General features: G+C 37.8%; 1 protein-coding gene across 1 annotated transcript in view; it reads right to left on the bottom strand.

The window, feature by feature from the left end:
• LOC107590279 (dihydropyrimidine dehydrogenase [NADP(+)]-like) overlaps positions 1–19,773 on the bottom strand; it is a 199,565-nt gene that overhangs the window by 137,475 nt on the left and 42,317 nt on the right. Inside the window, 2 exon segments of the mRNA XM_016278981.1 lie at positions 3,416–3,503; positions 14,860–14,942. Coding sequence (XP_016134467.1) covers positions 3,416–3,503; positions 14,860–14,942 — 171 coding nt within the window.

The raw sequence follows: 19,773 nt of genomic DNA, 5'->3' as shown, positions 1-19,773 counted from the left end.
CACGTGTGCAGCAGTGGACCGCGCTTAATTTGTTTAAAATTTAGTAGAAAAGTGTGAGGTTTCTAAAAAAGAATGAATAGAGCATATATAGGCTACAACAAGGTTTAATCTGGCCGCAGAGGAACACAACTGGGTTGCCTGATATAAAGAGACGTAATCCCCGAAACAGAGCTTTAGCCTTGCTTTCTGAAAACACTGGTTAGCTTGCAGTTTAGCGATCTCCACTTCAATATTCTATTCTCAGAAAAGTGTAATTCATCAACTGTTCATTTACGACACACAGAGAGAGAGAGAGGCTGTGTATGTATGAATTACCACCGTTTTGCCGCGTTTCTCTATTAACATTAAAGCTGTGGCTTCAATTCTTTTAGAAACAATGACTGCTACCAGCTCCTTGTTGAGAAAGATAATGTAGCTCTTGAGCGATTAAGCTATTTATTTGATAAAACTGCGGGGCAGCGCTAAAAAGTTTGTTCCTGAATGTCTGAGTTCAGCCGCAGCATGATCTGTGTGTGTGACTGAACTTAACATCAAACTGCTTCTGTTTCACACAAATGCTGGCACAGACGTGCATCGCTTTGAACTCGTGCATCTTCGGAAGCGGAGCTGCGGGGAAAGTTACAAAAAAATGTCGTGCACACGCCATGTGAAACGATGTCGCGCGCACTCAAAGCGAACTTCCGCCAACACCGCGATGACGTCATATTTGCCGAGCGCTCCTAAGCGAACTTGCGGACGCGTCGAGTATAAATCAGTGAAGACAGCGCGTTAGTTTAGAACTCTTCTAATTATTACTTGTTTTAATTGTAGAGAGTGTTAATTTGTGCAATGATAACCTACCAGCAATGTAAATAATTTTTTTAATATATTAGAATGAGTACATTACAATCTAAAACAAGATGCAAACAATCAGAATATTGTACCTGGTGGGGAGTGCACAATGTAAACATGAAACATATGGCATTACCTATATTGTACTGTGGTACAGTTATAGAGGCCCTTCATAATGCAGAGGTCAACTTGGTCAAATGGCACTATAGTATGCAGTGTTTAATAAACAGCTGTTTTTCTCAATTCTACTGAGGTGAAATTCAGTGTAGTCATGTATCGTGATACGTACCGTATCGTGGTCTATGTATCGTGATACGTATCGTATCGTGACTTTGCTGGTGATACACAGCCCTAGCTCCAACAATGAACTGTTCCAATTATACACTTATTTTCACATAGCTATGAGAAGCGTTAAACATGGATGCGCGTGCTTTAATCGGGATAAAACCGTATATTAAAAGCTAACATAGGCAGTAGCATTTACAAATACCAGAGTATCTAAAAGTATGAGACAACAACAAACAAAAACATAGGCCTACCATTAAAAGCCATGCTTGCACAGGTTCTGCACGATCCTCTTCAATAATATCCTCTGCTCCTCAATCGGGCTCAAACTGATAAGCGATATTAACGACGCCGTTGTTTACAATACAACCGGAGCACATGCCGCTGAGGTGAGGGGCGGGACAATTAGACGCACACTTGAGGCGGTTTAGCCAATCACAAAACACTGGGCTAGCTAACCAATCAGTATACAATCAGCTAAGTGTATATAAAACCTTAATCAGAGCTCTATTTCTGAGGGGCTTCATAAAAGAAGGAAATGATCAGCGTGTTTCTCAGAGAAGGGACAGAGCGGTGTGGAATAAAGGTAAATTATGTGAAAAATAATGATTTTTTTTTTTAAACGAAACATTAACACGTTAAACTGCACGCCATAAACACAATCAAGCCTAGAAAAAAAACAGTGAACCACCCCTTTAAGCTGAGTCAACATGAGACGCAAGCCATTTTATTTCTGTAAAGTGATGTATCTCCGAGATGTAATGTAATCCATCGGGAACACAATGTAATCCGCGCAATGTAATCCATTTGGAACTGACTGGATCATGAAAATGCTGCCATTTGCAAAGACGTGAAGGCTGAAGGTCATTTTATCCTTGAGAGCATCTTGAAAAACCCCAACTTCTTTTTCACACCAATCTTATTACTGTAAAACCAATGAATGTTAATTATTTACAAGCTTTTAGAAATGCGTTTACTACAACTCACTCCCATTCGAGACTGTGTTCAGATTGACCAGTTCGGGTGTTAAATCTGGATTCTGAAGCAAAGTAAGTTTAGAAGCGCTGTTGTATGGAGCAAAGTATGAAAATACACACATGTAAATGCAGAAAAAATGGGATTGAGATTGAGTTTCTTAATCTAATTAAACTACATGATGAATTTTAGATAAAGCAAGATATGCATATGTAAGACGTGACTTATGTAGTGGCATTTGAAATCCCTGGAGTCTGTTTGGAAAAAATCGAATCAACCCAAGAGCACACTACAGATGAAAAGAAAAAAAAAAGCACAGCAAGAAAAATATGACATTTCATATTCATACAATATGAAATGTAAACATTAATACCATAATAAAAATGCCTTCCTCTACAGAACTATATTTGATATGAAAGTTACTTTTCTTATATTAGGAACCTGTTGTACAACGTAAGGGGAAATATATGAAATGTGATGAGTTAGATAATAGATCTTTGTTTGTTTTGCTGTTTATTATTGGGCTGATGTGTTGGTTTGCTATATCTGACTTTTTTATGCTAAAATAAACGATGATACCTAGAAATAGACACCCATGTCTGTCTAGTCCATGTCTGTTAGCTTTGAGGCCATCTATATGTGAGTGTATTCCAAAACATTTGAGCTTTTTGTGAATACATATGCATTTCAAATACTCTTTCTCTTCCTGGAAAATGGACCAAAAATACAGATGACTCATCCTGCATGCACAGGTGTATAATAAGAATTTCTGTCCAATAAAATGCTCTTGAAAATGGCAATGTCTCCTCTTCCTAATGTGACCTGCAACTGACTAGCAATAGAAAGTAGCTAAACATGTTTTGCCAGACTACAGTAGGACGTAAACTAAAGGCTATTGATTAAAAATTATAAGAACAATTTATATAAAACAAAACAAAACTAAATTATATATATATATATATATATATGCACGATAAATCGCATCTCGTCAGTAAAGCTGGTTCTGTGATTAATACGTGCTTCATCACGTGTTTTCAGATGGAGCGGCATTTATACACAGAGCCATAGATCACTGCAATATCACGTTCATAATCGCAGATGAGTCGCATTCAATTATGAATGCGATATTGCGTAGCTTGTCAGTGTAAGTGTTTTTATTTATCCCATTAATGTTTTTGTTAATACAGCGTATAGCACAAGTCAACTAAATGAATGTAACATTTCGATAAAACATTACAAAGTCAAAACTTTACTTCAGCTGAATTGAGCACAAGAAGACCAGAGATATTTATTAAGAAAGTAAATTTGCAGATACGCTACATACCTTGTTTGCAATACTGGTAATGAAGGCCTTTATGTTCAGATTGGTCGGGCAGCTTTTCTGGCACGGTGCATCTGCACACTTCAAACATCTGTAAGAAAATAAGACTTTGCTTGAAATACCCCACATGCAATGCAAAGTAAAGTTATTTACAGTAAGAACAGAGAACTTTGTGTTGTCGCCCCACTGGAATGCCACATTCCAACCAATTACAAACACTCTACGGCACCCAGAGGAAATCAGTCCCCAGCTTTTGTGCCGGAGGACTTTTCTCCCAGCAGCTACAACACAAAAGGCGCCATATTGATGACACACCAGTTTTGAATGACAAATAGGATAATTTGGAGCCGCCCAATTAAATATTCATGCCCAATCAGAATGGATGTGGTACGTTTGGCCGCTGCATGTGAATGGCGTGTGACAGGAGGCAGCCGACTGGGGCTGCTGGGAAAGAAGGGAGGAGGGCTGCTACTGTAGCTCACAATCATTATTTAGCATTTTACAAACATGCAGCTGTTTAAAAATTCACCACGCTAATGACTTCAGATGATGTATCAGTAATTTGGAAGAGTGCTTTTTCCTTTACAATGAGCACAAAGTACAACTAGAACAGAGCAAACCGAAGCAGGAAAGGAGACATGGAAACCAGAGAGGAAAAAAAGACCATGTGGACACAAAAAGTGCACAAAACACATCGGTAAGAGTAGAGTAAACACTCAAGTAATACCTGCACGTTTAGATTCACACGCAGCTGGATGCCCATAATAATCCCGTCTCACAATTCTCAAAGCTCGCCGCGGACTAGAGTGCACAAGGCTGCCATTAATACCACTTACCGGGGTGACAGTGGGGTAATTACTGTAGTGCAGCGACCAGGTACTGGCGCCACAAAGGACCACACAGTGCAACCGTCCCACTTTTATAAACCAGGGTGGCTGATCATAATGTGACATTAGCTTTGACCTGCTTTTCTTTATTTGATCATAAATTATCCTTTGCCTAAAGGATTAGGGATATTGCAGGAGTCTTGGCCCGGGGGAAGGGTCTGGAGTGGGCTTTGACGCTGAGATGAAGGCTAATCTCGGAGGATGCCGGGCCTATCGCACTTCTGATCTGCGCCAAGATGATTAATACAGAGAGGGGACACCGAGCAGCTGCGGGAAGACATAAAGCCATACTCGCATAAATATCTCTCTCCCTGGCGTTCCTCTCCGCTTATTGTGAAGAAAAAAGCACTCTTCCAAATCAGCGATATAGCATCTGTTATAATCATCGCCGGGTGTATCTTACAAAATATGCATGTAGAACATGAAACAGTGCAGTGGTTCATATTCAGCTTGTACAATGAATACATTAGCGCACATCAGTGTTAATTTTGACAGCAAATTTTGATTTAGTTTTAGTCAGTCTTTTGACTAAAATGCCATTTAGTTTTAGTCATATTTTAGTCATCTGAATTGTTTTTAGTTTTAGTCGAGTTTTAGTCCACTAAATATCATAAGGTTTTAGTCGACTAAATCTACAGTAAATTTAGTCGGCTAAAATCTAATGGGTTTAGTTACAGTGCATTTATTAAGCATTTCTCTAAAATTTCCAAACTCATTATATAGGTTGGTGATATTAAGGTTTTATCATGATAGACAACGATTTAACTGTGGTGGCACACAACATGCCTTTATGTTAAAATTAAATAAAACCACTTCTCATAAAGAACAAGAACATGGTCTTCTTTTTAATGAAATATTAATGGTTATATAGGCTAATTATGCATTCTTTATAGCAACTTGTTTACCATATTCTTCATTCTTTCAAGCAGACATATTTATTTCTATAAATACATTTAGATTAATCGTTAGGGCTACTAAAGTTTTTCAGTCAAGAGCAGTGCGTGATTTTCTGTCTTTCTTTTATCAATCAAGTTTTATCAACATCAATGACTCGGACAATAGCAACTAAATTAGGCTGCTATCCCTTTAAAACTGAATGCACAGCTGCAATGGATGCAATGTACTGATACACGTTCTCCCTGCTCTTTACGTTAACTTAAGACGTAATCAACTGTGTTTACGTGAATACTCATCAAAACGGAATTTTCAACATAATTTTGTGTGTAATTCTCCATTCATGCGACACGAAAGAGTACTCGCGTGTTGAGACGCGCTTTCCTTGTGTGTATGCTTCAGTGTCTGCGCTCAGAAAACCAGACAGAATTGAGTTCTCTCTTGCGTCGTCAGATTTATCCATATGTCTGCTCTTCTCTTACTCCCACATATTGAAATTTTTGAACGTTTTATGCAACGTGCAGCAAGTGCGTTTGCTTATGTCCCGCCAGTTCATATGTACGCATCTAACCTTCGAACCACTCAGCAGATTCGTTCTGAATGATTCTCTTCCTAAATTGTCCCTCCCTAACATTTTCGTCTCGTTTTTATTCGTTGTCGAAAATGTCAATAGATTTAAAAAATCAGTGAAAAAAATGTCGTTGACGAAAATTATGACGAAAATTATTCGTCAACAAAATTAACACTGACACACATGCTTTCACCGTGGACGAAGCGGAGTCCAGCCTGGGGTCGTCACATATGGTTGCCGAAAGCCCGCCGGCTGCTCCTTCGTCAAATCCGCCGGCCGCCTCTCACTCTAGCCGCAGGCCTCCGCTCACTCAAGGTCGCCGTGTGTGACGCTGTTTCGTTGTGAAAGCGAAATTACTTTGTTTGGCCTTCCAAAAGAGGACACGACTAGAAATCAGTGGTTAAGTTGTATTTACAACACTGTTCCAGAACAGTTCAACCCAAATATTCAGATGTGTGCAGCACATTTTATGGAGGACTGTTTCTTGATCCTGGTAGAGTAGACTACAATGCTGGCTGTTCTGACTCACAGACTGTAAGTAAGTTTTTCATATTTAAAGAATTTGCCACTGACGATTCAAATGCAAGTTTTTTGCTGTGTAGAGTAGTGCTTGTTGTTTGTCATTTCTTCCGATCACAAATGCAGACATGGTTTTATGTTTACGCAGTCCGTAATTATGTCCCCACTGGATGCAACAAATGCCTCGTTTATAATGAGTTAGTTTTTGTCTCGTCACTCCGGCTGGACTGGGCATCACAATATGGTAAGGGGCGTAACATTTCCGTCACACGCTTGAGGTATTCGGCCAATCACAACGCACTGGATAGCTGGCCAATCAGAGAACACCTTGCTTTTCAGACAGATGAGCTTTGTAAAAATCAACACGTTTCAGAAAAGTGGGGCATAGAGGAGAAGCAATAATGTACAGTATGTGGAAAATAATGTGTTTTTTGAACCTTAAACTGCATAAACACATTTCATTACACCAAATACACAAAATAATGTTCTTTTTAGCAACATCATATGACCCCTTTAAAGCTCATGTATTGTGAAAAATTATAAAAAATAAAATAATATAGTTCTATCTAATGTTGATAGTTCAAAACGAAACATTTCAAAAAATCTGAAACAAAACAAAAAATCTGTCAGTTTTGATCAATTTAATGCATCCTGAATGCATTATTTCTTTGAAGACATTGTGAAATCAAAACTGGAGTTTTGTGGCTTTTAATCCATGTATGACATCATCTACATTGTCTTCCATGAAAACGGACCGAAAACATTGAAAAATTTAATTTGATGTACATCTCATTAAATTATATTATATTATGCATATATCTGCATTTTATTCACCTTTAGCTATTCTGCTCTCACTGAAAAACCCATATTGACCACTAGTTAAGACATCACAACCAAGTCCACATGTAGAAATCAACACAGTATTCTGCAACTTGGCTTGCCTCAATGAGAAACCGTGTGAACTGCACCAGTATGCAGCGATTAGCCAATCACAACAGAGGTCATTTGCATAGAAGTCTGCAAGGTACAGCAACAAAAACCTGCTAGTTTATTTCTAATTGTCAGAGAGAGGGTGAAAAACAGCCATGCAAAACTAAACGATGACTGTTTATTGTGCAAAAAACCTTGACTAATGTTCTAAGTGGACTTCTGGGGAAAAATAAAATGCTACAAAATTCTAAACTGACACTCATATCTGCATTTTATTCACCTTTAGCTATTCTGCTCTCACTGAAAAACCCATATTGACCACTAGTTAAGACATCACAACCAAGTCCACATGTAGAAATCAACACAGTATTCTGCAACTTGGCTTGCCTCAATGAGAAACCGTGTGAACTGCACCAGTATGCAGCGATTAGCCAATCACAACAGAGGTCATTTGCATAGAAGTCTGCAAGGTACAGCAACAAAAACCTGCTAGTTTATTTCTAATTGTCAGAGAGAGGGTGAAAAACAGCCATGCAAAACTAAACGATGACTGTTTATTGTGCAAAAAACCTTGACTAATGTTCTAAGTGGACTTCTGGGGAAAAATAAAATGCTACAAAATTCTAAACTGACACACATGGCCCAAAAAACAGCTGTTCCATGGCAGGTCGAAATGTATAAACACATTTATAAAGATGAGACCCAACAGATCAAAATGAGAATCTGTGAGAGGGGCAACTTCAGTTGATTGCTGAGCGTTTTTGTCTCTCTTTTCAAAAACTGTAGCTCGGGGGAGAAAAAAAGAGGGCGAAAACGAGAAAGAGTGAGAATAAAATAACCTATTCCCTCCTCTGACACGCCGGGGCTCCGCGCTATAGCCGTGGACAGGAGTACCATTGTCTTTTTTCTCCTCCCAAGGTAACATTAAAGACACGGCACATCCAGACACATTTTAGACCCTCATCAGTCTCCCCTGGCCAGCAGCCCAAGTGCTTAGCAAATGTCAACAGAAAATAATGCACACACGAAGGCAATCTTATTTGTTCAAGAATTGCTCTAGGTCACAGCAATTCAGCTGGGCTTTGAGAGCGGCGCTCAGGAAAAGACTGCCTTGCAGTGAATATTGTCCTATCCTAACAAACCGTACATCAATGGAAAGCTTTCATTATGATGTATAAATCCCAAAATTGACACTTAAGACTGGTTTTGTGATCCAGGGTCACAAATTAGAACAACTTATTTTATTTCAGTTAGACAGCTTAAGTATAAAAATTACTAAAACTAAAGCTGAAATAAAAATGCTAAATATAAATATTAAAAAATAATAATAAAAATGACAAAAGCATATAAGAAAATGACAATTTTAAACTAATTGAAATAACAACTGAAAATATAAAATAAAAGCTAATATGAAATAGTAATAAATATCATAATAGTTTATGGTCACACTTTATTTTAAGAGTAAGATTAGTAAGGGATCTAAAATATGGTCATGCAGAATAAGGCATTAATATGTGCTTTATAAGTACTAATAAACAGCCAATATGGTAGTAATATGTATGCTAATAAGCAACTAGTTAATAGTGACAATTGGTCCCTAAACTAAAGTGTTACCTAGTATATAAATAATATTAAGATAACACTGGATGTTCTTGGGTGGTTGCCAGAGTGTTGCTGGGTGGTTTACTATGAGTCCTTGGAAGCTTGTGGTCCTTTCTGTAGCGTCTGGAACACTCCAACACACAATATATATTTTGTTAGCTAGATTTCACAAATACTTTGTAACACCCCAGGACGCTGAACAAGACCCTGGTTTCATGGTAACCCGATACATTTACAACCTTGTGGAATGCGAGCCGGCTCTCATTCTGCTTTCTCCAGAAACAAAGTTTTATCATTTGCTGAATGAAAATGGTAAGTCTGGATGGTTAGAAAATCTTTCCTCAATAAGCCTCATGATTTGAGTTATAACTCATGTCCGTAACAGTGTGCAACAAGTGACAGTTTTATGCGAAAAAACACAGTAATAGGTATGAGCAACAACAACAGTGACACTCATTTTAGCATTAACTGAAGAAAAAAAATCACTATAAGCTATTCAGAAAAAGCAAAGGCCCTGATGTCATTTTGAAGGTGAATCTTCGGCCTTGATCCCTGCGCTTGAGGGGGTTGAATATATAAGCTCTCTCCCCTACAGTGGTGCACTGGTGCATTGACAAAGGTCACTCAAAGTCCTCTCAAGGTCCGGACCATTTGAAATCCAATTGAAATTCATATATCTACTGGATGTGTGTGGGGATGCTTTAAGGGCAATGCTTACCCCCAGCCAAGTTCATCACTCTCTCCGGAGTTACAGAGGGGTTAACAACGCCCGGCACACAGCCCGATGGACAATCAGAGCAAATCAGCGGGCAGACGGATGACGGCTGTTATATCCGTGTGAGTCATAAGCTTGCATTTAGGGAACGGACGGCCATCCCTCAGCGTCGTGACAGTGTGGACGCGGCTCCGCTGACTGATCAGACACCAGAGAGACGGAGAGCGGTTTGAATAATGTGGAGCACTACGAGGAGCGAGGCAGGAGGCATGAGCGAGCATTCATTAGCCCCTTCACTAATGCTGTGACTGGACACAGTACCCCTGACCTTCACTTTGACCTCCGCAGCTGCGGACAGGCCACACAAGTTCTGCCGCCCCTTCACCACCTGGAGTCGCTTTCAGGTCTGGAAATCAGTGCCTGGGGCTTGAAAAAGAATCCAAATAAAAGATCTTGCTTGCTTAGTTAACAGGTGATTGCCTACAGCGCCTTTCACTCCTTCTCACTGAGTTCACAGACACGCTCTGCAGGAAGGAGCCATCTTGACAGGAAAAGGAAATAGGTGAACAGTGAACTTCTGGGGAATAATTAGCTTAATAAAACAGACAAAATGTAGATTTATGTTTCAGCTCATTTTATCTTTCCCACCATCTGAAATGTAACTGGTTTATTTACATATATGAATTTTTTTATTATGAATTGTCACGTGCACTACCTACAAGTTTGGAGTCATTAAGATATTTTTTTTTATTAATATTTTATTCTGCAATGATGCATTAAATTAATTAAACATGACAGTAAAAACATTTACAGTATATTGTAATAAAAATTCAAATAAATGCTGTTCTTTTTCATCAGAGAATCCTAAAAAAGTAATAGAAAATAATAGAAAATAAAAAATTAAGCAGCACATCTGTTTTCAACATGTTGATAACAATAATAACTAGCCCTGGTTTTCCTTACATGTTCAAGTTTTATCAATTTCGTATATTTTTATGCTGTTGCTTGCTTCTTATAGTTCATAAGATATTTTCATGAAGGATTTACAGGTTAAATCAAATTAACATATTACAATTAGGGATGCACCGATACCGATACTGGTATCGAGCCCGATTCTGAGCTCCTGTACTCATACTCGTTAAAATGCCCCGATACCAAACGCCGATACCACACAGCATGTGATAAGGGCCATATTCAGACAAAGAAACACCGACAACAGAACAACAGACAGCAGAAAGGAGTTAAGGATGTCTACTAGCAGATGCGCGAGCTTGTCGAGTGAATATATCTTTCTCACAGACATCACTGGAAAGTTTGTAGTTTGGTCGGATATGTAAAAAACAAGTAAAACAATGCACAAGTGTGGTAGGGAGAGAGAGAGAGAGAGCGCGCGTACTTCTGTTGTGTGATCTTTGTTGTTCACTCACTTAGCACACGCATCATTTTGATTAAAACTAAATCGTAAAAATAAAACCATTCATAGGGGCATTCACTATAAACAATTTATTTTCAACCTTAGGCATACATGACTTACTGGCGAAAGTGAATCTAGCAGCCTGTGTGAAATGCGCTCGGCTGTACTATTCTGCATCAGTACAAATACGTACACGCGTTGCACGTGTTTTGCTTGCTTGAGTGTTTCTGCATTATATGAGTGGCTTTGGAATATAAATCGCAGCACGTTTCAGATGAAAAAACGCGACTTCTATTTCTGAAAATATCACAGTTAGGAGATTTATAACGAGTGGTTGCCTGCATTATTACAGCAAAGCGCGTGATTACAGTATACTAAGCCACTGCAATGGAGCAGCTCTAACGCTATTAAATTAAAGATGATGTACCACAAAGCAAAAAAATGAACCGTGAAAGTAACAAAAACTTGTAAAATACATTTTAATGGGCATAATTAAGTGTGAAAATAACCAAAGGATATAGTCAAACCAAAAAGTATTCAGAGACCAGATATCATTTTTGATATTTTTTTTACTAGTGGGTGCAGGACACTATAGTTCAAGATCTTGCTTGCTTAGTTAACAGGTGATTGCCTACAGCGCCTTTCACTCCTTCCATCACTCCTTTCACAGAGCCATCTTGACAGGAAAAGGAAATAGGTGAACAGTGAACTTCTGGGGAATAATTAGCTTAATAAAACAGACAAAATGTAGATTTATGTTTCAGCTCATTTTATCTTTCCCACCATCTGAAATGTAACTGGTTTATTTACATATATGAATTTTTTTATTATGAATTGTCACGTGCACTACCTACAAGTTTGGAGTCATTAAGATATTTTTTTTTATTAATATTTTATTCTGCAATGATGCATTAAATTAATTAAACATGACAGTAAAAACATTTACAGTATATTGTAATAAAAATTCAAATAAATGCTGTTCTTTTTCATCAGAGAATCCTAAAAAAGTAATAGAAAATAATAGAAAATAAAAAATTAAGCAGCACATCTGTTTTCAACATGTTGATAACAATAATAACTAGCCCTGGTTTTCCTTACATGTTCAAGTTTTATCAATTTCGTATATTTTTATGCTGTTGCTTGCTTCTTATAGTTCATAAGATATTTTCATGAAGGATTTACAGGTTAAATCAAATTAACATATTACAATTAGGGATGCACCGATACCGATACTGGTATCGAGCCCGATTCTGAGCTCCTGTACTCATACTCGTTAAAATGCCCCGATACCAAACGCCGATACCACACAGCATGTGATAAGGGCCATATTCAGACAAAGAAACACCGACAACAGAACAACAGACAGCAGAAAGGAGTTAAGGATGTCTACTAGCAGATGCGCGAGCTTGTCGAGTGAATATATCTTTCTCACAGACATCACTGGAAAGTTTGTAGTTTGGTCGGATATGTAAAAAACAAGTAAAACAATGCACAAGTGTGGTAGGGAGAGAGAGAGAGAGAGCGCGCGTACTTCTGTTGTGTGATCTTTGTTGTTCACTCACTTAGCACACGCATCATTTTGATTAAAACTAAATCGTAAAAATAAAACCATTCATAGGGGCATTCACTATAAACAATTTATTTTCAACCTTAGGCATACATGACTTACTGGCGAAAGTGAATCTAGCAGCCTGTGTGAAATGCGCTCGGCTGTACTATTCTGCATCAGTACAAATACGTACACGCGTTGCACGTGTTTTGCTTGCTTGAGTGTTTCTGCATTATATGAGTGGCTTTGGAATATAAATCGCAGCACGTTTCAGATGAAAAAACGCGACTTCTATTTCTGAAAATATCACAGTTAGGAGATTTATAACGAGTGGTTACATCAGGTGTGCCACACCAGAGGAACAGTTAAGCTACGTTATATTGCTTCCTTTAGCTTGGAGAGCGTAAGAAGAGGGTCTTGCCAGTTTCCCATTTCTATCAGGAGATTAATGACATGATTGCCTAAATTTATTCTCCAGCACTTGTTTTTGGGTAAAAGGTTTAGAGATATTCATTCTGAAGGTCTGCGGAGTGATTTGTGCAGAGTGAAATTGGTGAAGTGTAGCTAACCTTGTTAACTTCCTCAATTAAAGGCATGTCGCAGACTTATTTCCGTGTGATTATACAGTGAACGCCTTGGAACAGGCGTAATTGAGGGAAGGAACCTTTTTCATCGGCACCAATCTGCGCTCACCTTTGCCACCCCGCCAGCCTACCACAGGGTCAGATATAAGCTTTTTTTTTTGCATCTAATACTCTCCCTTTTATTCTGTTTTTGTCTTGGTAATTACCAGGTAAAATCACATTTACTTCGGCGGACTGCGGTGGGCAGCAGCGGTGAACAGCATGACATCAGATAAATCCTGTGAGACAAAACCACACTTCAATTTGATTTCACCTGCAAATATTTCATGGAAATATCTTATGAACTGTACGAAGCAAGCTTAAAAAAATATTAAATATCAACTTGGAACAGGTCATCACAAACTAAACAGGTAAACTGAATGTCCCTGTATAACCGAAAAGTCTTAATTTAAGTCCCAAATGATGTAACTAGTCTTTAACTAGACTTAACTAGTCTTCGAATTGATTGAATGTGCTTTCACAAACTAAACTAGTTGACTAAATTAATCTTTAAGTACTACAAATGCCAGAACTAGTTATCACAAAGTAAATATATGAACGAAATGACAAGTTTTAGCTAATATTTTTGTTTAAGTACCATAAATGACTAAACTTGTCTTAAGAAACTAAACGGGTGAACTAAATGCCACCATATGATTTAAAGTCTCTGTTTAAGCACTACATACAAATGACAGAACTAGACAACACAAACCAAAGAGGTCAACTAGACATCACTATACTGTATGGTCTACAGTTTTCAAATTGATTGAATACGTTATCATAAACTAAACAGGTTAACTAAATTAATCTTTAAGTAATACAAATGACAGAACTAGTTATAAGTAAATAAATTAACTAAATGCCACTATGTTATCTAATGTTTCTGTTTAAGTGCCATAAATGACTGAACTAGTCTTAAGAAACTAAACAGGTCAATCAATTGCCTCCATATGACTTAAAGTCTATAAGCACTACAGAACTAAACAACACAAACCAAAGAGGTCAACTAAACCTTGCTATACGGCCTACAGTCTTCAAGCTGATTGGACCTGTTATCACAAACTAAACAGGTTAATTACATTTGAAGTGGCAGAAATGACTAAACACGAACCAATCACCTACCAGACCTACTGTCTTCATTCAAGTGCCACAAATGACAAACGGTGTGGCTTGAGTTACAGTATGTGTCAAAGTTGAATACTTACACTCTAAAAAATGCTGGGTTGTTTCAACCCAATGTTGGGTCAAATATGGACTAACCCAACTGTTGGGTTAAATTTTGGTTACATTTTTAAATTAGCTTTTTAACCCAACAGTTGGGTTAGTCCATATTTGACCCAACATTGGGTTGAAACAACCCAGCATTTTTTTTGAGTGTAGTAATAAGGGTTTGCACAGAAATGTGAGCAATAATACTAGTGGTGCTGGCTTAGTACTAAAAAGAAAGAGATAAGCATGAACACTGCGGCTGATATCGTGCTCCAGAGAATCAAATTAAACATTGACAGGTTAGCCGAGCGCAGTTTGCCCCGGGTCACCATATAGCTGATCTGGAGCCCTAAGGGACGCCTTCTCCTCGCACAAATTAATACCTTCGAGAGGCCGACTGAACAGTGCCAATAAACTAATTTGTTCCCCAAATAATGAAGAATGACTCCCCACCCCCAATCCCCCACGACCACCACCACCAGTACTTTGGTCCTCGGCACATCTGTGACTGTTGTCATGGTGACCTGGTCTTACCTCACCGCTTCCCGAAGTGCTCCACGCTCACTCAGAGTCGTGTGTTTGATGTCATCAAAATTGTTCTCTAGCTTCACGCAGCTCTGCGAGAGAGAGGGAGAGAGAGAAATGAGATGAGAGGCGGTGCTGTTATTTGTTAGGATGTTTGTGTGTGCGCGGTACATCTCATTGATTGGGGCTGTTACACAGGCTTTGAACATAATCCACTCAAACATCATCAGCGAGACTGTTCCTCCACGCTCTCATGCAGATTGTACAGCACTGCCAGGGTTGTGCGCGTGATTCATCTGATGTGACACGGCCAACTCCTGAGCTGGTACGAAATGTCGAAGCGTTCTGGGGCTCGGACTGCAGTTGTCATGGCAATCGACCCTTCTCTAGCCCCTGACCCCTGAAGGGAGGTGAGGAGTTTAAATGAAACCTGCTGGTATGGACAAGCAGGTAATTACAAGGACACACAATTTCCGCTCCTCAGTATTCCTAATTTAGACCACAGCATAAACTGACGTACATGTCGCACTGACAAACAAGCATGCAAATATGAATACAAAAAACAACCTCTGCTCCCAGCAATTGCCCGGATTCCACCCATCATGCCTGAATTGAATTAAATTGAATTTATTTTCTTTTTATTATTTATTTATTTATTTTTTGCGTGGCTTGTTTTATTTTGATCAAGAATGTTTTTATTCTGACCTATGAAACATTTTGAGCTGCATTTAATGACAGGTACTATTAAAATAAACATTATTATTATTATTTAAATTATACATTACTTATTATACATTTATATATTATATATTACATACTTTTAGTTATACATATATATTAATAATAATAATAATAATAATAATACATTTAATTTTAAGAGTACCTGTCATAAAATGCAGCTCAAAATGTTTCACATGTCAGAATAAATCATTATTGAAAAATCAGCCCATGTTTTCCTATTTTATCTACTGATAGTCGAGTTGGAATCTGACTTCAAGCTCAAGCCATGCGTGATGGTTGGGAAAACTTACAGCAACGTGTAATGCAATTTCACATGCAAACTTGACCGTGAATAATTTTTTTATTTATCCAGTTCTCAGGTGACAGTTGGTCCCCTCTCAGAACTTGACAGCTTGCATCAATCACAACCCTTGAAGTGTTTCCACTCAGTGGAACGAATCCAGGGATTCTTCTGCATTTAAACCTCTTCTTAAAGGAGACATATTATGCCCCTTTTTACAATATGTAATATAAGCCTCTGGTGTCCCCAGAATGTGTCTGTGAAGTTTCAGCTCAAAATACTCAACAGATAATTTATTATATCCTTTTGAAAATGCCTATTTTGAGTGAAAGCAGAAACACGCTGTTTTTCGGGCCTTTGTCTTTAAATGCAAATTAGCTGCTGCTCCCGCCCCATTTTCCAAAATAGAGCTGTGCCATAGGGGTTATGCGCAACAGACTTCCGTATTCTGTTAACCGGGTCTCGTCGCTTCCGGTTCAAGCGTTTTGCATATGCTTAGTTAAATATGAAGCAGTTTTACTCAAGATGCCTTCAAAGTAGATACCAATGATGATCATAACCAATGTCCATCACATATGCGGACTGATATCTAAAAGTTTTTTTATTTTTATTCTTTTCACATTTAGATATAAAAATTTTATAAAACGTCAACAATAAAAACAGCTAGCTAGTTTAACTGATTATATTAAAAGTTCATAGATATCGCTATTATTTAATACGGCTGTTAACACATTCTCCGACAAGCAGAAGCAATGAGACCTGTTTTCCGGGTTTGGTCAGGTGATGTTCGACATATACCCTATTACAACTCGAACCTGCTAAAAACATCTGTTTTGGTTCTGATTAGCATGTTTATCGCGCTGAAATCACGCGTTTTAAACTTTAGATATATGGTTTTCTGAGTGCACACATTCGAAGCGCATGGACAGAAAGCTGCTGTCACAGCATGTGAGTACTAAACTAAGTTCTCATTCACACACAAGTTTATGTTAAAAACACACACGAGTTACAAAAACAGTCGGTTATGTCTGTGAAGGTAAACAGCTGGGAAATAAATTGCATGTTTATTTTAGATCTGTGTGGCAGCAGCAATATACAGTAAATACATCAATAAATTCACTGCTCTCTTGTCTCCTCTGAGGCTGGGACTCTAAATAGTGTTCTGTGCAGCCAAAGGCAGAACAGTTAGCATGTTTTGCTCAGACTTTCGCCATGGCATTAGAACTGGTTCACCTTTGTCACTTGCGAAATCAAAATGACAGCACCATGGGTGGTAATATTATAATGAGATCCCTTTGCCACGTCACCAAGGGAGCGAAATCAGACGTGCCTGTTTTCTCAGACGCTTGCAGAAAAAGGCTTACCAAAACAAAGTTACTAGGTTAATCTTTTTCACGTTTCCTTGGTTGGTAGATGCACCGATTATAGCACTTAAAACCTGGAAAAGTCAGATTTTCATGATATGCCACCTTTAAGGTAAATCATGTGACGGAGCACACAACAGGACTAATGACAACAAACATTAGTAATATTCAGTTAATGATTCAGAGGATGGTTGTAAAACACTAAACTAAATTGGTCTTTGGTTCTGTTATATGCATATATATATATATATATACACACACACACACACACACACACACGTAAATATACACAGGGTTTTTTTTTTCAATTTGACCATAGATGGTTAAGCGAATGTTGTAAGAAGCATGTAGCTTAACAAAAACTATGTTTCAAAAGAGCTTTGAAACACTGTCCAACTAATAAATCACTTCACTGATGTAAACGGTGTTCATATTTCTATGACAGCACTGAGTTTGTCAGCACTGCCTGCTTGAGGCTCTTACAGTAGCGACAGTGGCAAAGCCAGCGTTTGGTAAGGCACGTGGCGGGCACGAGGAGTTTGGAATCTAATAACAGATCGCCCTAAGCTCGCCCATTCTGACTGACATTCAATTTACATGATTACAGACAAAGTGCAAGTCAGAGATTTTTTTAATTACATTTCCCTCCTTCATCTTTCCATGCTGCTCTCATCTAACTGAGTGGCATTAACAAATGTTTTATTTTATGTTGCTCAAACAATAAAAACACAATGATATGGAAATTGATAATTATTGCACTGTCTGAGCTTGTGGGTGACAAGGAAATATTGCATCGGGAAGCAGAGATATTTGGGAAATAATGTGCGTGGGCACCACATTCTCAGAGCGCTCTCTCTGCGAGCCAAAGTCTGTGATTTGAATAACTCAATAACGCCGCTCGCGCACACATATATGATTTACACTGCAAAAATCAAACTTCAGCTCCTTTGACAATGACGAGGGACAAAAAATAGCAAATATTCAAATATGACGATCAATTTAAAGGGGTGGGATACATTCTGTCTGAATGTGAAGGTGAGTAGCCTGTACATTAAATCGCTGGGACCAGAAGCCCATTAGTACCATACCATTATGCACCTATTACCTATAAAAAAATTCAAACATCCCAATTTGACTATTAATGCTGCCTCAATGTAGAATAAACTGAATTGCTCAAAGCTACAAAATGTATTCAAAAATTTAATACAAAAATTATATACAAAAAAAACGTATATACCGTATACCGTTCAAAATTGTGGGGTCCGTAATTTTAAAGAATTTAATATTATTAGAAATATTAAAAAGGAGGTATTAAAATGATCAAAAGTGAAATTTATAATGCTATAAAAAGACTTCCATTTCAAAAAATGCTGTTCTTTTAAACATTCCGTTCATCAAAAAATACTCAAATGTATCATGGTTTCCACAAAAATATTAAGCACCACAACTGTTTTTAACATTAAAAATAATAATAAATATTTATTGAGCACGAAATCTGCATATTAGAATGATTTCTGAAAGATCACGTGACACTGCTTTGCAATCACAGGAATACATTTCATTTTAAAATATATTAAAATAGAACACTGTTATTTAAAATTGTAATAATATTTCCCAATATTACTGTTTTTACCATTTTTTATTTATAAAATAAATGCCTGAGTGACCTCTTTCAAAAACATTAAAAAATCTTTTGAATGGTAGTTTGTGTATGTGTGTATATATATATATATATATATATATATATATATATACACACACAGTATATATATTTGTAATGTGCCTTTTAAATACTCACAACACAAAAAAAAGCTAAATAGCATTTAATAACTACAATAATTAAATATTAAAAAGCTTTACTAAAAAGGTGGATTTTGAGCAGTTTCCTATACACAAATATACACTTGTCATTCATATTCACATTCTGCGACGAGCAGATTAACAGTCCTCAAGAGATTTAGAAACGTTCCTTTAGCATAAATGTGATTAATAAGGCTCATTATATGTAGTTTTACAACACGCTCCTCATCAAATCTGTGATATGGTTTTTAAGGGATCCCTATCAATAATAGTTCTCAGCCAAAAAGCTTCAATAATAACTGCGTCTTCCCTCCCTTCAGACAAAAAAAAAACGAAAAGAAAAGAACCTAAAGACGCTGACAAGACCAGCTGTATATGGAAATCTCATTAAAGAAAAAGCATGACAGAAAGCAGCCCGTTCGACTCTCAACCCATTCAGATGATTCCAGTGCTGCTGGTACCACACACACAGCCAGCTGAGCAGGCATAAAAGCTCTTTGTGTTTTCCTTTATACATTAAGAAGCATGTAAAGCACAAAAAAGGACTTATTAAGGGTTTCTATTAACATCAAACCCCAACATTGTAATCTCCTCCCCTTCGCCTGAATGGATTAGGCGCCGGATGCGGTGCTCTAATCCACAAAGTGGAGGCTAAATCCTGTGAGGAAAAGAGGAAAGTGTGGCATTATGGGACGGGTGGCATTGGGGGGGGGGGGGGGGGGGGTGGTTTGTTGTTTC

Source organism: Sinocyclocheilus grahami, unplaced genomic scaffold (genome assembly GCF_001515645.1).
Source record: "Sinocyclocheilus grahami isolate Dianchi unplaced genomic scaffold, SAMN03320097.WGS_v1.1 scaffold126.1, whole genome shotgun sequence".
Taxonomy (NCBI): Eukaryota; Metazoa; Chordata; class Actinopteri; order Cypriniformes; family Cyprinidae; genus Sinocyclocheilus; species Sinocyclocheilus grahami.
This window is presented reverse-complemented; position numbering and strand designations above follow the sequence as displayed.